This window comes from Glandiceps talaboti, chromosome 8 (genome assembly GCF_964340395.1).
Source record: "Glandiceps talaboti chromosome 8, keGlaTala1.1, whole genome shotgun sequence".
In the NCBI taxonomy this organism is placed as follows: Eukaryota; Metazoa; Hemichordata; class Enteropneusta; family Spengelidae; genus Glandiceps; species Glandiceps talaboti.
This window is the reverse complement of record NC_135556.1, coordinates 12,070,913-12,097,054: the sequence shown is the minus strand read 5'-3', so window position 1 is coordinate 12,097,054 and position 26,142 is coordinate 12,070,913. Positions and strand designations below refer to the sequence as shown.

At 35.7% G+C, this 26,142-nt stretch overlaps 1 protein-coding gene across 1 annotated transcript in view; it reads right to left on the bottom strand.

Moving 5' to 3' along the window:
* Positions 1 to 24,221, bottom strand: part of LOC144438955 (glutamate receptor ionotropic, kainate 3-like) — a 33,685-nt gene extending 9,464 nt beyond the window's left edge. The window contains exons 1-7 of the mRNA XM_078128186.1: positions 24,112 to 24,221; positions 5,763 to 5,921; positions 3,747 to 4,004; positions 3,171 to 3,361; positions 2,362 to 2,415; positions 1,669 to 1,974; positions 665 to 769 (exon numbers count right to left, since the gene is read on the bottom strand). Of these exons, the coding sequence (XP_077984312.1) occupies positions 665 to 769; positions 1,669 to 1,974; positions 2,362 to 2,415; positions 3,171 to 3,361; positions 3,747 to 4,004; positions 5,763 to 5,921; positions 24,112 to 24,211 (1,173 nt within the window). The 5' untranslated portion in view covers positions 24,212 to 24,221. The remainder of the gene's footprint in view (positions 1 to 664; positions 770 to 1,668; positions 1,975 to 2,361; positions 2,416 to 3,170; positions 3,362 to 3,746; positions 4,005 to 5,762; positions 5,922 to 24,111) is intronic.
* Between the last annotated feature and the right edge of the window lie 1,921 nt (positions 24,222 to 26,142).

Here is a 26,142-nt window from a genome sequence, read left to right as displayed (position 1 = left end):
GCCATAAGGATAAGGATTGTATATTTTTGTTGCTGTATAGATTTTTAATTTATTAAACAATTTTATTATGGCTTCCTTGTTGAAAAATCAATTTGAACCAACATTGACATTTTTTTTACATTGATGCTTAAGTTTATATTTGATGCTTAAGTTTATATGTTACCATGATAATTGTTTTACAAAATAAAAACCCAATCCTCATCCATATGGTCATTTTAACTCAATTCAAACACTTTTCATGTATATTTGATTACGATTTAAAACAATGAATACATAATGGTTACATTGGATGTAACCCGTATGAAACGATATACTGTGTGCAATTTACGCAGGAAATTCTTTCGTGCAAATTTGTTGCCATGGTATACATTGCTTCATAAGGTTTGAAGCACCATTAAAACTGCTGAGACTATTAAAATTAAAACCACTGAAAAACAATATTGCTTCATATTTTAGTTTGTTTACGGAAATTCGGAATCGACTTTTAAAACAATCTTCATCTAACCCCCCCTAAATTTCCGCTTTGTTGATGTCTAACTGGAAGAGTCGTTCAATCAGAATTTATTTACACACATTACAAATCTTTCTTCCATTTCTCCTTGCAAATTTGAAATTCACCATAATTATACAATTAAAAGTGTACAACTGAAGTTTTATTTCTTACCGATTTCAGACCTCTGTCATTCATTCCCAGTATTGATAATTCTATATCGTCACGTGTTGCGTTGGTTGTGAAATTCACAACTCCAGTCAAACCTTCGAATTGCACCTGAAGAAAATGTCACAGATGTCCAAGTTAATACAGTTGGTGGTTTATCTTTCAGCGTTTGTATACAGACTTAAATTATTACCTTTTAATAACCCATTAACATTGTCAGTTTTATTCTCTCGACACATCTTTTACAATTTTAGTTTTCCGCTTTGTGGATATACAACTGGAGGAGTAATTCATTTTCATTTCATCAAAGTATATTACACATCTTTGTTTCATTACTCTGCAGTGGCAGGGGTTCCTTGATTAAAAAACAATTTGTGTTAACGACTTCGAAGGTGGCGGCATTTTATTATAAATAACGATCGTCGTGACAATATAGTCTAGCAATGGATTTTGGAAAATTCAGTTTCATGTAAAAAGACGAATACAAAGATATTACACCATTATCACTTGATCGCTAAACTGCCATTTGCCATTTAGATAATATATATATATGCAAGATTAAACCAACGACGTCATATTTTACCCAAGAATGTTACGTCATCGGTTAATTTATGTTTACTTTCCTACTTGCAACAAAACCGAGAGCTCTGCAAGTAGCTAACAATAACACAATTCTGTGGCAAGTCAATTTGTAGTAAATTTTACATTAATTTTTATATCAAATCGATTCCAAAAAGAACACAAAGAAAAAGAACAAAAGCCAAAATATCACCCACATTATGATTTCTGTTTTGGGGTTATAGATTTCTTATTAAAAACATGACCCCTCCAAAAGGGAATAAACACAATACACAAACAAAAACAACATCCAAAGCCAGAAAAACCTTAACGTTGAGGGTAAAGTTATCGCATACTGTTGGAATATGTGTCACTTAATATACTGACACTGAGACAAGACATTGAACTGAATTGAAAATCAAAACACGACAAAAATTCAAACGCCAACTCACATCTTTAAAGTATTTCATTATTTTTCCTCCATTATCAACAACTTGCACCATTTGGTTCGAGCAGGTTTTAGTAGCTGTGCGTATCGTTCTGCCATCTTTAGCCATGTTGTCGAGTGCATACGCCAAAGCATGTATGGCATCGTAGACCAGCATTTCTTGTAACCCGTTCTCGTTGTCTAACGACGCAAGCCAATTTTCATGAATGTTGTACGGAGCTTGGTTACGATAGGTTGATTGGCCAAGAGCAAACATCGTAAGATTGACTTGACTGTACTGGAACTCTTCAATATTGGCGAAAGATGCTTGCTGGAGAAGAATATTTAAAAATAAATGAAGTAAACATATTAATAGACAAGATCATAACATAAAATTGTATATGAATTACAAGTCATCGTAACCGTGGACAGTAAAACGCCAAAGGAATTTGTTTATTGACTATCATTGAAAATATAAGTTACATTATGTTTTAATTAAATGATTCATAATTATCTAAATTACACAATGTGCAAATTTTCGGAACTCAAACCCGGATGCCTGAGTACGTACGAACCCTGACTGAACAAACTTCATGGTGACATACTGTTGAGCGGCATGTTAACATCCCATTGAGTTAAATTCCAATTCAAAGCTTATGAATTCTCAAATGCTGATCCGAGTCATCATTGCAAGGGCAACAGTGGTTAGTAAACTCACCAAGTCTGTGAAAACCCAACTGTATCGAATATTTACCATTGCAAGTTGCATTGCCTGTAAGTAATCAGATAGGTAAAACTACGGTTAATGATATTTTGAAAAAATGATCACGGATGAAGTAGTTAACTTTTATTTAGACTATCGTATTTTCTTGCTTTGTCAGTATTTCCGTTGGTCCATCCGTCCGTCTATATACGTGTATGTCCGTTCGTCCTTCGTCTATTCGTCCATCCATCCATCCATCCGTCTGTCTGTCTGTCTGTCTGTCTGTCTGTCTGTCTGTCTGTCTGTGTGTCACGATCCATCAATCATTCTCCCTGTTCGTCCTTGTAATCAATGACATCTGTATTTAACTTTCATTTCATTGGTCTGTCGGTGTCAAACAGCCTTATGTCTGCCTTTAGTCTTACGAAATCTAAAGTTCTGTTGTGTCACAGCTGTTGAAATATTGTTGAGTTATATACTTTAGACAACAAACCATACCACAGCGAGATGGTAATAAATATTCCACGTGATATGACGCCATACAATGTGGAGAACCTACTTCATACAGTGTGACAGTAGTGGGTGATAATTTGTCTTATTTCAGATGACCTGACGCCATAGAGCCTACAATATTGGAAGATTGGGAGGAATGGGTGATACTAATTTCAGACGTCATAGAACCTGCCATATTGGAAGTGTGGAAGCAGTGGGCAATAATTTGTCGTATTTCAGATGACCTGGCGTCATAGAACCTGCGGTATCGGAAGCGTGGACGTAGTGTGTAACACACTGTCTTATTTCAGACCTGTAGTGGTCATACTTACAGTGTAGAGAACTGATCGTATGACAGTGTGGTGGCAGTGGGCAATAATTTGTCTTATTCCCGACGACCTGACGTCATGTAGCACGTCCATAAGGATGGATTTTCCGAGAGCTTGGACCGACATCTTCTTGACTTTGATTTTCCATTTTCTGTTACCAGATGCCATGAAAAAATATTCGAGGTCTCTAAACCCTAGATGAAAAAATGTAAAAAGTCTCATGTAACTTTTATGACGATTAAATATTCAACTATCTCCGTACCAATTACTCTAGGATATTACGGTGTTATACTAGTGGAGGGGAAAACATGGTCGTACAAAATGGCGATTTCCATATAAGGAAATGGTGAGAATGGCGACTTCTTACACCCAATGAAACGTTTCAAAAGTGAAATAATTAGCATATTCATAAACTGGGTTCAAGTTCGGTGTTACTTAAATCAACCATATACGGAAATGGTGGAATTTTTGCATCCAATGAAATTTTCCAAAAGTGCAGTCAATTGCATATTCATAAGCTGGCTCCTCGTTCGCTGTTATATTTTAAGTCTCTGAGTGATCTCTTGACTTTGTACTTACCTAAGATATCATCGTAGATGATAACAAAATCAGACCAGTCATAATATTCCAATAAATCCATCAGGGCATTGGTGAAAAGTCTCTTGCTAGGGAACATGCTAATCGTGAAAGGCGTCGCGATGTCTTCGATGATGTAATGGTCGGCGATGATTGTCGGAATAGCTAGTTGATTTGTTGTATAAAATATATCACCCAGGTAGGACTTGCACGAGTCACTGACGATTATTGCAGCGACGTTATCAGACACCAAGTCGCATGCTGAAGAAGAAACATCACCCGGAAAGATTGAGTAAAAGGAATCTACGAACGAATAAACTAAACTAAAGTTGGTGTATTTACTTCATAGATACGTAACAACGATACCACATAAAACATTCAAGGTTTTGACGATTCTCATATTCCCTGACATTTCAAAAAAGTTTAATTGAAAGATGAGATCACTAGACTCATGCATATCCATGGTTGTCAGACGGCCACCCAGTATAACCGTTGAGATTTAACACGCAAGATGGCAGAATTTCCACACTCCATTTCATCGAAGGGTCAAACAAGTCAGAGGTAACTTTCAAGTGTTACCGTAACAGTTACTGGGCTAGTCATTATAGGATTTAATATTAAGAAAGCATGCATTTGAGTGTGCATTTAAATTGACCACAGCTGGTCGAGCTATACGATGCATAGGCCAGGGGACACAATTTAGCTAGAAATGCTGCCCAGCAAACGCATTATTCATGATACTAAATTGAAACTGAATAAATAAACTGGTGCGCTGTGTTTTTTTTTGGATTTGAGGTTTTATGGAGTCCTGCGAAGGAAATATCTTATTTCTAAGCCTAGGATTCGCAATAGAACGTGATATCGAGTTTGTAATATTAATTCAGATATAAACCGCTCAAAGAGTTTGCTTTAAGACGATATCGAATCCGTAAACCAAAGTTCGTCTTACAAAGATGCAACTGTCGTGATATCAAAATCAACCAAGCGATAGATAAACCCGCAGAAAGGATCAACATAATGTCAGGAGAAAAGTTCCCTTCTCATATTAAATTACACCTTCAGTTAAAAAGAACAGTTATTGTTACAAAATTGATAGGCTAAGTCATGTTTGTCAAATTGTACTTAGTTCGAATCCTCGTCTATTATTCAAAACCTCCACTGATTAACTTCTCAAATTGCGATTTTATGATTAATTTTGTATATATCCAGATTTAAAGAAAAAAATCACTGGTTCAGTTACAAGGATTTGAAAAGTGATTGACAACTCTCATTTTTACATAGCTTGTGGGAATTCGAAGTAGGTCATTTGTCATACATCACGAATTAAAGTAACAAGGGCGATGTCAATAAACCGTTTCCATGGTAACATGGTTTCTATGGTTCCTATTTTGCTTCCATGGAAACATATGGTTTCAATATGTTTCTGACGTTTGGATATGATCAAAATCAAACACAGATAGTCTGAAAACCATGGCAAATATCAAATCCCAACAGAATTAAAAAACATATTTGAAACCAAGTTTCGTTAAAATTGTCTAAAAAATGGGAGAAAAACACCAAAAAGAAGTGCTTTTGTTGTCTCGTGTTATGTATATTTGTTATCATTTATTCAGTTCTTTGGCCACTGGCCTTGAGTACAAGTGTGTGTGAACACTGATGCAGAAAGTGGACACTACAGGAGTTACAGAAAATTAATAAACAAAAAACATATACATAGCAAGACCACAAATTAGTGTGATAGTGATAAATGTGTTTAGTGTGGGTATTACTATTCATTCTCTGCTCGGACTTGGAATGTCAAGTTTAAAAAAAAACCGTGCAGTATTACTAAAAGTCTGAATATTGTTGATTTTCATGAGTGGTGTAAACTTATCAAAGTGTGGCTGGTTACGGTAATACTGTGGATTTATTTTTTCTCTGATATGGAAGCTGACAGTGATGAGGATGTCGAAAGAATCGAACGACCGGTTTTGAGGCGGACTCCGAAGCCTAAGAGCAGAGTTAAATAAGGCAACTTACCACTGTGTGCTCTACTTATGAGGGGATATGAATCGAAGTATTTTTGGAGACCTATGAGTTTCACATCTAGAAGGGTTTGATTGTCGCTGTTTATGTACTCCAGTGCCAATCGTACTGCATCTTTGACCATGGTGGCATTCCTGTCGCAGTATACAACACCTGTAAGGGAGGAAAAAATATACATTTATGATGGGTACTTTAATTTGTAGTTTACATTTCAAAAATATTTCCACAATTCATACTGAAAAGAGAAATGCATCAATATGAAACGATTTCCGTTTAAAGTTACGTTACAGTCCCTCTAGATGGACTGTACTTAAATATATGAAGTATGTACTCCAGAAGGTCCCCAGTGTGTTGGTAATGGGATGAGCGGAGAGGAATATTCCAGGCCGGGGGTGGGGTGGGGGATGGGGAAAGATGTATTATGCAAATCTTTACATTACATGCATAAGACGGAAGAAATTGTTTCAAACTTTTCTTTAGAACATGTCTGTAACAGACTACGTTATTATCCGTCATGACGCGACGAGTAGTTCTCGAACCAGTCCAATCAACGACATTTAAGATTACTTATTGGCAAGATTGAAAAATAAATCAGGGACAGAAGCATTGTTAAGTCCATCACTAAATAAACATTGCATGCACAGATTTAATACGTCTCAAAGAATCAAAAACGAGGAGTTAATCCTAACTGGCGATAACACAGAAGCTTGCGAAGGTCACAATCATGTTGACTACTAATATCCATTGATACTGGGTATGTTATCAATGATAACAGCTTCAAGCAGTACAATCCACTGCAGGGAGACAATTTCTTTTTTTTAAAGGCAATAACTCTAGGCGTATTATATATCAAAGGACATGCGCTCATCAGCTTTAACCCGGCAGCAATTATTCAAAGCAAATTTTATGTGATATATTTTTTAATAACATATGTTTGTTTGTTCTAAAACAAACATAGCTGACATGTGTAACCGTATTGTGGATCGCACTCTGAGTGGCAGGTTGTCACGTGCTGAAAAGGTCACACTGTTCTAATCAGAAGGGGATAAACGTCAGATGATGTCAGTTGTTTTGCATGCCATTAAGGTAAATCTTGCACATATCGTAGTAACAGAAAGGCACAATTTGGTTCAATAGTTTGTACATAGTGTTACACTGCTAGTAAAAAATAAGATACCCTTTTTACCAACACAGTGTACACATACCCCAGAACAATGTGATAAACACTATATTATGCCTGTACGTAACAGACGGTAAAACATCCACGGAGAGTGCTATTTCATTGGGATTACGTGTAGCACCAGGGTTGGTTTGCAGTGCAGCAGAGCAGATTACAGTGCATTTACGAGTTTAATAAAGTCCACACAGAAAACGATTACTATATGAATATGAATGAATGTGTTTTATTGTCATATATATATATATATAATCCCAATGAAATAGCACTCTCCGTGGATGTTTTACCGTCTGTTACGTACAGGCATAATATAGTGTTTATCACATTGTTCTGGGGTATGTGTACAATGTGTTGGTAAAAAGGGTATCTTATTTCTTACTATGTTTTATTGTCATATATATATATATATATATATATATATATATATATATATATATATATATATATATATATATATATATATATATATATATATATATATATATATATGGTACTTATACAATGAAATGTGTATTCATTTTGCGTGCATTGAAAAGTTTGTATGCAATGTAGAATATGATAATGCTTGTTTATAGACAGTCCACTGTGAAAGGCATGTATTAGAGTAGCATAGAGTCGAGTATACGTTATACATGTGAGGGTAGTGGCATAGCGTGGAATAGATTAGAGTGGAGTTGAATATAGATTAGCGCATACGTTAGCGTATACATGTTCAGAGATGGTAACATGGAGTGGAATAGATTAGAGTAGAGCGTAGCAGAGTAGAGTAAATTCGAGATGTACATATTATAGAGAGTAGTAGAGTTGGGTATGTAGAGCTAAAAGCAGAGTAGAGTAAAGCAGATCTAGAGCACAACAGAATAGGGTTGGATGAAGAGGAAGGAGGGAAGTGGAGAAGAGTGGAGTAGCATTGAGTAGAGTGTATCATAGAGTACAATGAAATATAAATTAAGTAGAGTAGAGTAGAGTAGAGTAGAGTAGAGTAGATTAGTACTAGTAGCCTAAGGGAAGGGCAACACCAAAATGAAATGAGGGGATTTATAAGTTAGCCGTCCGTACTTTACATCACCTCACAGACATTTGCGTAACTATGACATCTCGATAAAAGAAGCAGGGGATAGGAAGCAATTTGTCCATATTATGTCACACTTACGTCATTACATTGGCAATCTAATGAGTGCTACGGCACCAGCATTTCCTATAGTTTGCAAGGATTCAGCATGATCCGAATATATATTTTTGGTAATAGTCTGACTGACTAATTCGACATCTTTTATTCTTTCGATCAAATTATTTTACAACATTTGAAGTACACTCATAGACACTATAAAGCACTCCCAAGGACTCCCATTACCCAAACCGGAAGTACCTTTCACAAGAAGCCAATTTGTTCCTGATATGCCACGCTGCAAATTTTGTTCCTAAAGAGTAGACACATACTTTTCACCGGCAATCAGAGACCGTATACGTGATACGAATATTGGTATGTAGCAGACAAAGGCAAGTGTCACTCATTTTATGATATTTACTTATCACAACCTTTGACCTTTAAGGGTTAACAGTTTTGTGTGTTGAATAATCATAAGTGGTAAATTGCACTGAAATCGAGAGGAGCCAATTCCACACGCAATTTCCTCTTCTGGAGAGGAAAAAATTGTCATTGATATATTTGGTTCATATTCGTACAATCTATTCTTTTGTACCATCATAAAAAAATACACAGACAGTCTTCAATTCCGATGCCAGATAATATTTCATCGCTTGATCGTTTCCTCGTCTTCCATTGGTCCTCCAGGGAAAAAGTTCAACAAGCTAAGAAAGAAATGACAATTTGTAACAAGTACTTTGAATATTCTGATGGCGACTTCCTTGTGCGCTAGTGTCGGGGTAAACTTCAGGCCACTATACAGTGACACTTGGTCAAACGAACAACAAAATAACTAAGAAACATTGATGACATTTTCCGAATACAAATATGTGCAGTCACGTCCCATACATACACCATAACCATTTCACACTAAGACAGTAGTTTATTTATCATTGCAGGAATATCGTATGTATTGGGCTCCCATAGAACGCGCCTTTATAAGCGAATACTGACAATTGTACGATGTATATTTATACTCGTGTGTTATGCACTACATTCCCCTCAGACAGATCGGTTTGACGTCTGGGTTGAACAGTAGCGTCCGATAACATATGGTCATCTGTCAATATATTTAATATTCAGGATAAAAAATCCTAATAAAATGGGTTTTAAACCAATATATATGTATATAGAGTAAAGAGAATGTATAGGGTTTAAATCCTTGGCTAGTGTGACAACACTGCCTTGTTTCTCTGCACGCGATGTAAACAGTAACGATAGAGAGTTCGAGATCGGTTATTAATAAAAAAAAACATTGCCTCATGTTTCTATTACAAAGAATGTGACTCCACTCCGAGGTAAATTTACAACATTAACATTACCTGGCGGCACGGACTGAGAGTGACAGTAGTTTACAATACATTGTTTATTTCAAAGAAACATAAATTCAAATATATATTGAGTCAACACATAGCATCGTTCTGTCATCGGAAAAGAACGGTTAAAGCAAATACAATGTAGTCTCATTTGAACTTATGTCTGCTGCTAGCACGACATAGCTGACATGCACAGAATATTCACCCCCTATTCTTCTCCAAGCTTGCATGTCGTCAGAATTCTTTAAAATTAATCAGACGCCAAGACGTGATATGTGATGATTATTTTGAGCTCTTCTAAAAAAGGGGATGGCAACGTGGCATAGAAAAAAAGTAACGTGATCCATCATACGATACAATACCGGACATCTTTTCGCAGTTTGGAGGTGTAGTCATTTCACAAAAATATGCAACCTTCAAATTTTTTTATTATTATAATCTATTATGCAATTCCATCATATATTATGTTTGATTCTTAATTTTTGCTGCCACGAGCGGTGACAGGAAATGCTACCATTGGTGGGGACAGTACATCTAATTGACGCACAAACTACTATAAACTGAAAAATAATCACTATCGAAGCAGGCATAGAATACCATAAAATTAACATTAATCACTGTTACGAACGAGGTACTGCTTCCGTTAGAAACAGTAGACTTGAAATACATAGCACACATCATAAAATTCATTAATACCATGGATATGACTAAAATGACAGTTTGACTACGTCACACTTCAGCAACATCTCTCTATCTCTATTCACCATGTTCTTTACATTGCTTCGATTGGATATGAAAAAAAACATATGTCGCCAGGGGAATTAAAACTGCATCTATTCATTGGTTTGTTTTTTGGCGTATGTTCGCCAGCACTTCAAAACAGAAATGTTCTTTCATGATGACATACTAATACGACGACTTCGAAATAATGTAAAGCAGGGATGTTAGACGTCTATTGAAGTATTTCTGACTGAGCGTAAGCACCACTGCCTAGCCTGTGACAAGATAGTGCAGTGAGTTTTGACTGGTAATGTGTCACTCTGTGAGTTGAATGTACGGGGTTATAATGTTTGATATCATGTTCTGCTAAATACCTAGCCACACCATATGCTTCAGAAAACAATTGATTCAGAAATAGGCAAGTAGAGCAAAAGTATCCATGGCTGTCAGCTAAGAACTATTCCTTCATTTTTCAGTTGCAGAGACACCATTTTTTTTATTTTGCCCTTTTGTTGAAACTAAAACTATAATAATGTTCACAAACTTTTATGGTCAAATAACAGTTTTAATTGACTGTTTAATCAAAGACGAGATAAGATTAGCGTAATATCTTGGTAAATTCAGTAATTTTTCAATTTTCTGTTGTTGAAGTGTTGGGTTACTTCAATTTCGTTATGACCAAGCCGCCAAGAATTCTCCCATCATTTATTATCGGGATAGATTTTGGCTGAAGGGCATGGCAAACACGTGTGAGGGTATCTTAACCTTTGTCTTAGAGACCCCTGACCGAATGCTACAGGACGCATTGTTATTAAAATAAATCGGGGAATTGTTATCTGTCTGCGTTATGTTTTTGAAAGTAAGAGCTGTGGATTCCAATGATAAAAGGAGAATGGTTTGTCGAATATCAGAGGTAATGATAATCCTGGAGAGGTCAAAGGTGGGAGAATTTATTCGATCCCCGACCTATCTGAATCAACATCCCGAGATGAACGTTTACGCTCGATCAATTCTGAGGTTCGTATTAATTCAAACTACTAAAGCAATACGTCATTTGGAAACTTTCCACGAGTCTTTGCTCTCACTTTACATCTATACTATTCAGTTTAAAGCCATTACGGTTTTTTTGTTATCAGTCAGAACAAACATGAACAAATTCATATTGGAATTGTGTGTGTGTTGACCATTATTATTGCAATATGAGGTGGTGCTTCAACCCTTATAGTACTGATGTGCCGCTAGTAAGAGTATTTAACCAGGGGGGTTTACAAGTACTAAGTCAACACAAGAACTAACAGCAATAATTTTAGCATGTTCATTTATGTGTAACAAATACGTATCAAATCATAATCGGATATCAGCCTCGTCACCCGATAGTGTAGTAATATCGTTGACGTGTCTCACACGTTGTACCAATTATGTGTTGAAGACACCGAAACGTTTTCATTTAACGTCAAGTGAGATTTATCAAGTCGTGTGTGTTTCGTTTCTTTAAAAGAAAGGAAAACATTCTTCAATGCCGAATCACTCACGGGTCACGAATTTTTGCTTCTAAAATGTGTATATGTCAAACGAAGACAACATTTCCTCCGTTCTGTGCTCACACATAAATATATGAAAATCAAACTTAACAAATTATTTTCAAAATACAATAATGTCATTATACTAAAGAGTTTTTTTTTAACCTTCGTCTAAATATTTTCTATACCAACAAATGAGACACCCAGTGTTCCGAATATTGTAAATGTCATTTCACAAATGTTTCCTACTTTTTTTTGTTCTGTCTGTCTGTCTGTCTGTCTGTCTGTCTGTCTGTCTGTCTGTCTGTCTGTCTGTCTGTCTGTCTGCCTGCCTGCCTGCCTGCCTGCCTGCCTGCCTGCCTGCCTGCCTGCCTGTCTGTCTGTCTGTCTGTCTGTCTGTCTGTCTGTCTGTCTGTCTGTCTGTCTGTCTGTCTGTCTGTGAGTATTCTAACGTAGTAATGGTAAAAAGTCTTGGCAAGATAAAATGTCGTCGATCAGTAGTTAAGGAAAGGCGGACGTAGAAAGTAGGCCAAACATGGATGACACACAAACACTAAACTTTTCTGTTGCGAAATTGAAATTTTAATTACATGGTGCTAATTTAACCACGTTTGACACGTTATGATTTGTGACGCAAATTGTTGACATTTTTGGTCTTGCTTGGAGCTTATTCAAACCGCTAAACAAGAATATGGCGAAATAACTTCATCTTGAATGTTCTCTGCCTTGACCTTTCCAAAATGCGCACAATTGGCATTCAGTGCCTAAAGCTAAAATCATAATTACAGCCAGCCGTCGAAGATGCGTTAAGGACCTTTGACCCCCGTCTTTAATAAGAGATTATGACATCACATACATTCATACCACGATTGTCGAGAAATCAAATTAAAGATTCGATGGTCCCCCTCGGCTTTAATTGTCTTACAAATTCAAGAGCTGTTATGGAATTTACTTAAAGGAAAAGACTTTATGATGAGATTAGGCCAACAATTTTTATTAAGCGTCAATATTAATCAAATTGTGTTTTTTGGCATGTTGTAAAAAAAGCGAAATGTTGATCAATTCATTAAAAGGCCAAGAAAGTTACTCATATTGAAAACATAATTGCTGAAGAATGGATAGAATTAAAAGTTAATTCCCAATAGAATTGGTTCGCCGTCGAAGATCATGGCATTTTCTATTGGATTCTGCACGTGAAGAATAGCTATCTCGCTTTAATAATGTTATATATTTCCGGCAGTCATGCTGGCTTAGTTTTCCGCCAACAAACGACATATTGAATGAATCGAAAGACTTCAGATCTAGTAAAGTGTCTTCATAATTCTCTTTGTACGTTGAATGTGGTCTTAAATGTGAAAATAACGATTGACTACATGAAATGACACACCTCGTTAAAAGTCCTACTTGGGTTTCTAATCAGATATGTGGTAGTCATCGTTGTTGGGAATATTCCAAAATACGACTAGTAGTAAGCATAAAAAACGCCTATCAAACAAGTGATGCGGGCTATCAATTGGACAGACAGACATGCAGACAAGTAGAGAGACAGATAGAAAAATAGACATATACATACATACATACATACATACAATGTACATACATACATACATACATACATACATACATACATACAATGTACATACATACATACATACATACATACATACATACATACATGCATGCATGCATGCATACACACACAAATCCATCCATCCATCCATCCATCCACCCATCTATCCATCCATCCATCCATCCATCCATACATACATACATACATACATACATACATACATACATACATACATACATAAATACATACATACATACATACATACATACATACATACAATACAATACAATACAACAATAGAGGGAAAGCAAGTGACACGAATAAAATCAAATGAATGACTATATAAGTACAAAACAACCCACAGAAAAATGAATAATAAAACAATAAAAAACAGAAGAACAAACCTTGAATTCATGCATTTGAATCGCGCTATCGATATTACATTAACAAATCTGCACTAGTTGTAACTGGAGTTTTATTTTTGTCGATCAGACAACCAACAATATATTCACTGGAAATTGTTAAAATACCAATAATTAGACACTGTTTACGTGGAATAGAGGCCTGTTTTATCTGTAGGTAGTATTATATTAAGAAGTTGAAATTGTAATAAATTGAGGGCGCTGATATTTGGGTGCGGACCCCAAAAATCAAATTGATTGCCTATGTTGCACTATACTTTGTCTACTGCTATACAAATATGTTTACCTACATGTGATTCAATACCGTTCAGAGTGTATCATATTTATGTTTAAGTTATTATATTCAACAACACAGTTTCAAATTTCAAAAGTTCAAGTTCAAAGTTCCAGCCAATGCAGCTTTAAATCGATTTTATTTTTAAAAATCTGCAGATCAAATTAATGTAATGTGAATTTATGTAAATACAGACTTAAACTAATGTCACAGTATATATTCCTGATAAATCTACTCTATAGCTAAATATTCATATTGTCTGAAACAAATCTCGACTTCAGCTTGCCGGAGTTCATATATCCGTTGCAGTCTCGTTCACATATTCTTATTATTACAGAATGCAAATGCTTTTTATTGAAAGTACGTACGTTGCAAACATTGTAATGAGTTACAACACGTTCAAACATGTATTTGCTTTCAGCTTTTGTTATTCTGTAGCCAAACTATAGTACAGAAATTATGTAAGCTTTATAAAAAAAAATCATGAAAATTCTGTTGTTCACAGGATATGATCAATATCCGTTTTTAAAAATACATTTTTCATGGCATCTAACGTTGATTGAATTCAATAATTTGAATTTTGGAAAAGGGAGTGAAAATATTTATGTTTTGTGTGCATATTAATTCAGTCAGTGGCAAGTACTCATTGATACATGTACACGTTTGTGACTCAGACATTTAATTGCTATACGACTACGTGACTATTCGTACGTGTTATTTCACATGAATGTGTTAGAATATTATACATTGAGTTGGACTTCTTAAAGGGGACATATGGATGAGGATTGGATATTTATTTTGAAGTTTTGATTTATATAAAATAATTTTATCATGGCTTCTTCAAACATCAACGTAAAACTCATATGCCAAGTCCTTGTTTGTGACGCAATAAACTGCCAAAAATAAATGTAGTAAATGTTTGTTATTGTACGTACAAAAACAAACGTTTACAAACTCATTTTTAGCGTACGTGGTTTGCAGTGTATAGAGTTACTACTAAAACATCGAGGGATCACCGAACGACTGTGCCTGGTATCATACAATTTTATGTTCCCTATTAAGAACAATTTAGATAGATAAGAAACAGACTTCCCACAGACCACTCGATACAAATATAAACAACATCATCCGGCCCCTACTGATACACAGACACACACACACACACACACACACACACACACACACAGACAGACAGACAGACAGGCAGACACACACATCATCATCATAATCATCATCATCCTTGGAACAAATAAGCTATTGAAAGTCACCACACTGCAGGCTCAGATTTTGACACATGCAAGTGTATTGATTCAAAGTGAAAAGAAATACATGTATGTGCACATTCCTGTTTCCTATCTATCTAAATCGTTCTTAGGAAACATACAATGTGTATGATACGCACAGTCATTCGGCGACCCCTCGATGTTTTAACTGTAACACAGACTTTGGCAATGTTTTTTTTCACATTGATTTTTCAAATAGGAAGCCATGATAAAATTGTTTTATTTAATTAAAAATCCAAAATAAATACTAGTACCCTATTCTCATCCATATGTCCATTTTAATTACTCATATACACAACGAAAGACATGGTGCCCTATCATGTGTTGATATGGTATATCACTTTAAATTAAAAGTCCAAGTGTGATCCGACAACTGTTATAACAGACACCATTTGAGAGCTGTTAGCCCACACAAAATGTGACATTGACGTTCAAGGGTAATGAGAGGTGAGACATACAATGCAACGCGAATCAACACGCGTGGAGGTAACCCAAGCGAGACTAGATCTGATTGTACCGATACGTGTGAACCTCGTCACTGGTCGTATTCATACGGCGTAGCTCCAAAATAAAGACGTACATTGCACGTCAGAGAGTGAAAGAGAGAAAGAAAGAATGATTTATTGTTTTCATTAGTTCTGTTGTTGTCGGCGTCTGATAAACGTTATCGAATATATGGTCTTATAGATGTAGATAGTCACATTGTAAAGTTTATCTAATAAAACATACAGTTTAGGTCAGACGAGTGAAAAAACAACCCACGAATTAACGACAGGTGAATGTCTTCTGTACCTAACTAGATTTCTAAAATAAGAAAAAACAAACAAAACCGTGTTTATACTCACGTACACGTCTGAGTTTATCTAATTTATGCTGGTACACATGTATGCTTTTGGGATTATAGTTAATGTTTATAACGTTAACCTTGAACCTAAGTACATTCAGAAATTCATTTTGTCATCAGATAAATTTTCTATGGTTAACTTTTAAAACCCGGGGGTAAAACTCCATTTTCTGTCACTCATATTCTTCTTGGCATATTTGTAAATTGCAAAGTATAGTTTTTGGTCATTATCAGAACATTCGAAATTGTTTATTACTGATAGCAAAATTAATACCTAAATTCACTTTTACTGTCAGATGACGGCGAGCTATCGTTCCCGAGGGAACAAGGAACGATTTTCTCTGAAGAATTTATTTAAATTTGCTGCAATAACAATTCCAGGATTATTAGATTTGCATTAAGTATTATAAAGTCATGCAAGTCAGGCCATCATAATCCAAAAGAAAGACTCCAAGGCAATCTTGAGGAATCTTGGTTAAGTTCTTATGACTGTCTTTGCACACAGCTTCAGAGCTGTCTAAACAAATCTATGTCAGAAAAAATTACCGCCTTTTTTGTTACTGAGGAAACTTTATTAAGTTTCATAATGAAAGAGAAGGCCGCGAAGGAACAGAAGTTTGACAGAATTCCATTTTTCAATTTGAGAGGCATGATGAATTTGAACTTGAAGGTCGCTGACTTTTTATTTACGATTAACTTTCCGTGGTGAATACTGAGCACAGATTCATGGTGCCGCGTGATCTAGCGAATCGACATCTCGTGGGGTTTGTTTTAGCTTCTTAACATCTCGTGGGTCTGTATTATCTTAAGATGTAGTTACGCATCAATGCGATTAACCGTTTATTCCGGTACCACGTTGTATTTTTTATGCCAACAATCGCTTTCAAATTTGGGTGTTAATGGCCTTAACACGAATGACCTTGGTGGTAATGGACTTAACTATGCTGATTGGTTAATTGGGTAGATGCGTGATTTACATGCCATGGACTTTAAATACTGGAAGGGGAAATCAATAAAATGGCAGCTTACAATAAAACCATTTATCTTTTTGTTTCTCATACTTTGAACAAAGTAACGTGAAAAAAATTTAAAAAATACCTTGAATTCATATTAGAGCAAATTTGATTTGCTTGGTGAATTCAGACCATATATACGATTCTATAGTTTGAAACGTAATTTCACATGAATGCCAAACGTACTGCTATCCATGTTAGAGATCAAGTCCCCGGGCTTTTTTCATTCTTTTAATTTGATTAAAATGTTTATTTTGAAAAAAAAACCACAACTGTGTTTTTGTGTGTGAAATAATAACCCGACTTATAAGATTTAGTGATTGCGAAACATTTGAGTGAACGGCCAGAGCCCTGGAGACTAGCTACTAGTAAGTGGGGAAAAAAACGTTGTGGACATTTTCCTTTCAACCTACACTAGTTGTAACCAGATTTCCGATCAACCAGTCAATGATATATTACTGAAATTCTTAAATTTCCATTGATAAGACATTGCCCACATCAATTAGCGGTCTGTTTTATCTATAAGTAGTATAGTAATAAGTTGAAATCGGGATTCATTTGTGGCGCTGATTTTTGTGTGCGGACCCAAAAATCTATATTGATTGGATGTATAGCACCATGTTATGTGTACTGCTACACAATATGTGTACCCTCAAAGAATTCAATACATGGTGAACAATACCACTAGTAATTATAAATCATTATGTTTAACAAAAAAAGTTTCAAAACAATGTTTCAGTTACAGCTTTAAAAAAACTTGAAAATGAAAAAACCTCAAAACATTGGAAGAATATGCGACTGTAAAAAAAACTGTCCCAAGGGACCAGTGCCAGACTAGTATGCATGTATGCTAGTTTCATTATAAAAAATATCACTCGCCAGTACACAAAATTGACACGATTGATTGAAATGTACAACCCAAGATAAGCGCGATCTCGTCTAGGTGACAATTTAGAATAATACAAGCTTTTAATGCGGCTAACTGATTATTGTCAGATAGCAGTGTTTCCGTACCACTTATTTAAAATTTTGGATGATGATTCCAGTAAGTGATATGCAATTAACAATATTACAAGGTGCAATCTTCAACGACCTATACGTAATATCCGTTTTTATATATATATATATATACGTGACGACACGTACATGTATGTATGTATGTTACATTTACATAGTGGAAGGGTTTTATTCCATGCAAAAAATGTCTGTTAACATTAAGGACACAATATTTTCGCTGACAACATTTATTTCAATCTTCTTTCCAACTTCGAGATACTTGACAATCTATAATATTTCAATGATCTTTAGAAGGAACGTACGTAGTCTCGAATATATGCTGAGGTGTGATACTTGGTATTCACTTTACATACATACATACATACATACATACATACATACATACATACATACACACATACATACATACATACATACATACATACACACATCCATCCATCCATCCATACATACATGCACACACACACACATACATACATACATACATACATACATACATACATACATACATACATACATGCATACATACATACATGCATACATACATACATACATACATACATGCATACATACATATACATACATACATACATACATACACACATACATACATCCATCCATCCATCCATACATGCACACACACACATACATACATACATACATACATACATACATACATACATACATACATACATACATACATACATGCATACATACATACATACATACATGCATACATATATACATACATACATACATACATACATACATACACACATACATACTTTACAAAGCAGGACTGTCAATTAAAACAGGTCGATGAATATTCTCATAGGAATGTATTACACAACATGTTTATGTCTTAGTTGAAATCCGTATTGCACAACAAACTGAAACTGTTGTCGTAAGGCACAGATCAAATTCTGATCACATGATAAATTCGTGTTGTAAATCCAATCAATGCTTGAAATGTATCAATGAAGTCTATATCAAGGTAGTGACGTCATCAGTCGCCCTTTCGTGTGAACAAAGTTGCTGGAGGGCGTTATGTTTCCATGGCAACAAATCGATGCCAACGGATCGCATCGTGATGATTTTGAATAAATACATCAATAAAAAAGACATGATGTAAACAAATTGTTTCCTTCTTTTTCCAAATTGAGGAATTTGCCATGACAGCACAATGTCTATTGTTTGGTAGTCCCCTGGGGGTCGTTCCACGCCGAAGTACTAAACTTTAACGGTGCGCATCTGCCCAAAACAACAATGGCTTGCCTTCGACTTTCTGACCTTACAAATCGGTCTAATATCCGCTTTATTTATTAAATACTTCATGTGACAAAGAACCGATGGACGACAGTTGAGGTTAGACTCCTCTTCAAAATTGTGTGAAGAAATCACAACGTTTGAAAAAAATGTCGATATTTTTACCGTACGTCTGACCCAGTTTAAAGAAAGCACTTTCTTATAATCAATGACTGGTTTATCAAAGCATATAAACTCAAGAAGCCTTTTAATGCTAACTATAATAAACTATTGTTTCGATAATGCAGTTTCCATGGTAACAAAATAAGCGTGACACTAAAGAAACAAGAATAACCTTGCACAAGGATAGATCTATCATACATGTAGTCTAATCGAGACAACGATAGTGTTTAAGTTTGTGACAACCAAGGGAACTAGCGAAGGGGTGATGGCAATGAACCGTATCGGAAAATCCACACCAACAAAAGGTAAAACGATTCGACGCCGCTCTGCGGGAGACTTGTATCTCTTAAACTTTCCAGTGAGATTTTTTGAAAAAAAAGCGGTATTATCCGTTTATCAAAACGAGCTATTGTGATGTGCTTTAATAAGCTGCTATTGTCATTCGAACAAAAGGAGTACCCATCCTTTGGTCCCTCGTACATGTCAATCCCTTTAAATCTAATACAACTCACCAAGGTATAATGCATTTCCCTTTAATTCTAATGAAACAGACAACATGCCTGTGGTGAAATCGACACCTTTGTTTGTCAAATGCACTTTCATTCACACAGGTGCTAACAGAACTGTCGCCATTATCATATATGTCATAATTCTAGCGACTGGTTCCCAGTCGCTGTCAGTTTCCAAGTTATACAAGATTGAAATACATTATATTCGGACCTAGTCTCTCTATTTCTTCGTCATTAGAGGTACACGACCATGAACTAAAAACGCATTTCTCTGCTAATGGGCCTATAATTCCGAGCAGCATAAGAATTAAATGCCGTTGTTTTTTTTACCGAGAACTTGCTTACAAGGCAGTGATCACATTTTGGTGAAATGAACAACACACGTTTTATTTGTGACACCTGATCTATTTGGTTTTTTTTTACGTTATACATTTAAAAAAGATATTTTTGCTAATAAAAATGCAACATATCAAAAACCTTGGAAAACAATTACTGTTTTTCAATTACTATTTTGCAGTATTTTCATTTGTAAATGTGTAAGTTTTGAAAGAGATAACCAAAGCTTGAAGATTATGATGTAAAATTTAACACATTTGCCTAAGGAAATAAATACTGAATATAGATCTGAAGGTGTTTTGCGCATGTTCGATTTTGTATTGATTTAATTAATGACAAGAAAAAATGTTTTGAAAATATTTGAGTTTATTAATTTGTTCAAAATATGAATTACCGATGTTTGTTTAGTAGCAGTGGCCACACGAGTGGTTGATGGATAGGTTATTGTTTTTTTCAGCCATTGGCAAGAACCATAATAATATTAAAAGGAATATGATAATTCATATTTCCTACGTGTATAGGAATTTAGTTTATCAAATTTTGCGTCTGGTGTAGCTCTCGACTTTTGTTACTCGATGGATCAGGTTCCGGTAAATAGAACTTTAATACGACAAGTCGCAAGTCATAATGAAATTATGTAGATGATGGAACGATTTTATGGTTGTCCTTTGATCTCCATTGGATTAGTCAGTTACGGAGAGGTTTTTTTTCACAAAAGAAATGACGTTATGTTTAAAGATAATAATTGATGTAATCTAATCAAATTATAATGCACTGTTGAAAAATCACATTATTTCAAAATTACTATAGTTGGGACTTCTGGACTTCTGGCATCAAAGCTAGAGTTTTATCACATTCATGAAAGTCTCATTGCGGAAAAGGGAGATAAAGACAGTTGGAGAACACCTATTATCGCCCCCTCTTGAAAAAACACACCATGTTGTCTAACCGCTGCTTATAGCTAGCTGTCGTATTTATCAACTTTACCGTATCTCAAAGTCTCTTGTGACATCCGGGGTACTTGAATGAACTTCGTACATGCTAACACGATTCTCGCGCTGGAAGTTACATGTATTAGTAGGCCTTTTTAAACGACATTTTTCGCCTTAAAGAGTTAGAACTTAAAGACGTTGAATTCGAAATGGTTTTTGTAAAAATCTATGACTTTTAGACATTAAAACACATCATATGCATTCCTGTTGTCCTCAGCGTTTTATGGTTTCAATATGTTTTATCTGATAACGTTACATACAGGTCCCGAGCGTAAAACATTCTACCGGTTCTGGCTGGACCTATCATGGCATTTAGCTTCCGGCAATATGTCACTTCAAATCAAACTATAAATCGATGTAGTGAGGAAAAACAGATTTGATTTTAGTCCTGGCTAAAACGCATTAGACGTAACAAAAGCCATCTTTGTGAACCCCGTCACTAAAATTCAAAGGGAAGTGGTACAAAGGCGGAAATTCATAGAATGGTTTTTGAAAAATGATATGGAAAAATATATGAAAACGTTGTCATCTAAGCTTACACATTAAACGTTCTTAATAGGGCCCGGGCAAAGTTTGGGTACCGTTATACTCGGTATATATATACGTATGACTACAATTTTGTCCTAAAATTGTCAAACTTGTCGACCACAGGAGAACGTCACGTCTTTTTGCTCGAAACTTCTCTGTGCGAACACGCGTGTCTAATAATACACGTAAATGAATTTGACAAACTATACGGTTAATAACTAACAACAAATTGTGAAATTGGCCACAAGTACATTAACAAAGAGTTTGCCTTTTCATCATTCGTTTAGTAATATTATATAAATAGCAGTCATTATCGCTGTTACATACATGTCGGCATTTCAAATTTTATGCTTCTATGAATACAATATCTAGTTAGTTGGTTCCAAACAAATCAGTATGGCGTGATACATTTTATCAATTTCTTTACAGAAATGAATGGTGTGAATCGGCACGTATGAATTCTGTCTTGTCTACAGCGCTGATGGATCTTCTATAATCTATTTGGACTACAAGGATTAGACAATGTAAACGTGGCCGGATACTCTTCAATACGTTGAAGCAAATCGATCTTTACAGTCTTATTGGACGGAAGTTTCTGTCTTTGATTGAATTCGTTTCACATTATCGGCAAAATAACCTATTACTCAGCATTTTTATTCACGCTTAGCTTTTTGACATTGTATTGGAATTGAATGTGGTGTTAGTCCGCTAATACTCATTTTCTGCCATGCTAGAATAAAATCAATTGCTAATTGATCACACTTTGTTTGTTACCTTAACTGTGACTCGATATTTGAACATGCATGTATGTATGTATGTATGTATGTATGTATGTATGTATGTATGTATGTGTGTGTATGTGTGTGTGTGTGTGTGTGTGTGTGTGTGTGTGTGTGTGTATGTATGCATGCATGCATGCATGCATGCATGTATGTATGTATGTATGTATGTATGTATGTATGTATGTATGTATATATATATATATATATATATATATATATATATATATATATATATATATATATATATATATATATATATAATATTACTCAACGCATCACATCGTGAATGTTAAGTGTTTATCGGAGTGTTCAATATCAGTCTGCATAGTCTTGTGTAGTCACTGAGAAGTATACATTTACATGACATCTTACTCTGGTATTCATGCATTCTAACTGTTCAGCCGGCTAGAACATATAGTCTATTTGTATCTGCTCGGTTACTCTATTGTAGTGATTAAATTCTCCTAAGCTACTTAACAATAGAACCATAACCAGTATTCAGGCACACCCCAAAGGTGATATATCGCATTTGTGAGTGAGTCGTCCACACCAACAATTCTATCTCTTCATACACATGAATGCCTATGGCATAAACACGTAGGGATTGGACGAGTTTTTTTTTTATTAGCTCAATCTGCTAGGCAGAGTCGGTTTCTGAATGAGGTATTTATTGGATCACAGTTATTGCTATGTTTTGTTCATTATCATACGGCCATATACAGTCGCGATTTTTATATGACGCGTCATTCTGGCACTGGCTGATAGTTACCTAAAAGGTAGACACCAATAGTCTAGCATTCACATCGTAAACTCCGTTGTTATGTGAGACTATTCGGTTGACAGTATTACAGTTTATATCTCAAAGCAAGCCACTAGGATCCCTTCCTGTTGAGGGTGTTATTTATTTCATATGTCCCCCTGGATTTTATTTTATTTTATTTTATATTTTTACAAAATATGTATTCCTACGCACCCTCGTCTTAGTCAAAAAAAGGTCGTATATGCTACCCTAATACGTTTAGTTTATAAAATATGAGAAATGGTGGTACCGTATCGTTTCTGTCAACTTTAGCATTGTTGAAAAAAATGGAACGTTGTGAAAGACAGTCGTAGTTTACACAAATGTAATAAAACATTTGTTCAAATAGACATAGCGAGCTGTAATGAAATTGAACAAATTGACATTATTATAGAAGGTTGGGGCGTCGTTTTGTGTGAACATTATTACTTCATCCCAGAAACCCAACGTTCTACACCTATTCATGTTTCCTCAATCAAACTAATATATTCCAATAAAATTATCAAAACAATAATTTGAAAGAGATAAAAAATGATATACATAGTTCGTTTTTTAATTGAAATTTCTACTAAGCATGTATACTATTGTCCTAAGGTGTTGTAACGTTATCTCTCTGTCGCTAATCTAAGAAAAGAAAGCAAGATAATAATGTACGTGATTAATTACCGATATTGACATTTCTTGGTAAAGAAGCTCCTCTGGCCAAAGGGGTGAATACCAGTAAAAAGTACAGTATATAGCGACGTTGTGAATATGTAGGCTTCATCTGCTCAGAATTCATGTCTTTACGTTGCAACACGTTGTACTCCAAACTACGGCTCCGTTCCTCTGGTGTCAATCTCCTGCGAGTCCTATGCGACCATGCACCGTTCCACAATGAAGAGCAACGTGAAAAAAAATCAGTGACTGTTTATATTTTCCGGACGACGACGACGACAACTACGACGATGCTGATGACGACCTCCAAGGAAATTGCGTTCTTTTTTTTTCTATCTCTCTCTCTCCCGCAACAAAACTTTGTGAATAACCACACAAAAATGTACGATTATACCTAGTACTTCGACTTCTTGGTTGTGTGATTACGTCACCTCTATCTGTCCGCTACTGTACCTTTTACTTAGTTAAAGTATCTCGTAGTGAATCATTGACTAACGGTGCGGTGAGACCGTTATATACCACCGGTTGCGAAGATCCCATAGTTCTCGTATATCGACCAACAAAAGGAAGATTCCAGGGCGGGTAAAACATCGTAAACGTCCCTCATCAATCTTTGCGTGAACACACAAGAACACAATAGATTATTAAGTGTCTTCAACTGTTTTGCCAAAACACGGTGCATGTGGTGAAGTCAGCATTGTGAACAGTAGAATTGAATGAGAGCGATAAATGATCTGTTCACTTGCGCTGTCAGCCTCGTTCGCGGTCAGTAAATTTTATCCTAAGAGATCATGACAGATTCAATGATTGCACGATATGGAGTGAGTGATACGATCCATTCATAATTACTTAGCAAGCTTGCCCCCTATCCGAGGGAACGTTTTTAGCCCAAGGCTTAAGGGTCGTTAAAAAAACCAAATGAGTGATTGAAGGTGTTAGGTGTGGACTGCTGGTTTTCGGCGAACGTGTTTTAAGTACTGTCCCGGTGTGATGTGGAATGCCTTCTGAACACAAATTCTTGTCGCTCGTTGTCCTTAACATTCATGTCAGAATCAGTTTTCGCCCGAATTCATCCTGAACTGAGTCTTCCTTAAGACATTTGAACTATTACGCGAGTAATTTACACTCTATTACAGCGACGTCGACGGTGATATCGAATTAGCAAACTGGTCGCACTGACTGTCTGTTCGATCACTTGGTGCATACAATATCGAACCAGGTCACATATATATATATGGACAATTTGTTTTACTTGATCAAATCGGACCTATCTCTATTATCGCGTGATTTCTTTGTCCGTATTTATTCTTTCCAGGTACACTTAACGTGGTTCATTCTGCCGAGCTATTGTCACAGTCAATGAGAAGACATCGGTAGAAAAAAAGAACAATGTCCCGACTTGCTCTTATTCACCTTGTACAAAAGAAACTATATCTAGAGAAGAATTAAGACGTTTTATTCATAGCACACTTGTACGCGCCACCTCATTCTTTCAACGTATTACACACTGGGGACTACTGCAGTGGCCTGAATTCACACTTATACGTAGCGATGCCCAAACAGTATATTTCAGGGAGTGGCCATTTTAGCTGACAAGGGGGGGGGGTACGGGTTGAAGTTGAATACCGCTTTATTTTCAAAATCATCTGATTTGATGACCAAAACTTTTTTTATTGCACCTTCGATAGCCATGAAATTTACAAAGGTGACCCAGTGTGCCTACTGCAGCTTCGTTTTCATTTTTTTTTATCGCAGCCATGGATTCATGATGACCGCCTTCTCATAATTCTACCAATGATGTCTGCATCTGCTTAATTTATGTAGTAATTCTTTCAATCGACAGAGACAGAATAATGTAACAGTGAAAACACGGCCTTGTGTAACGCACGTATGTTACTACCTCCTTTCTTAAAATTAGGAATCTATAAATTATCTTTGGATAGGGTTATAAAGCCGTCAACGATTTCATCTCTGGTTATAAGGAAGACGAATTGTCAAGAAAATACGAAAATTATTCGTACACAAAGAATGATTTCAAGG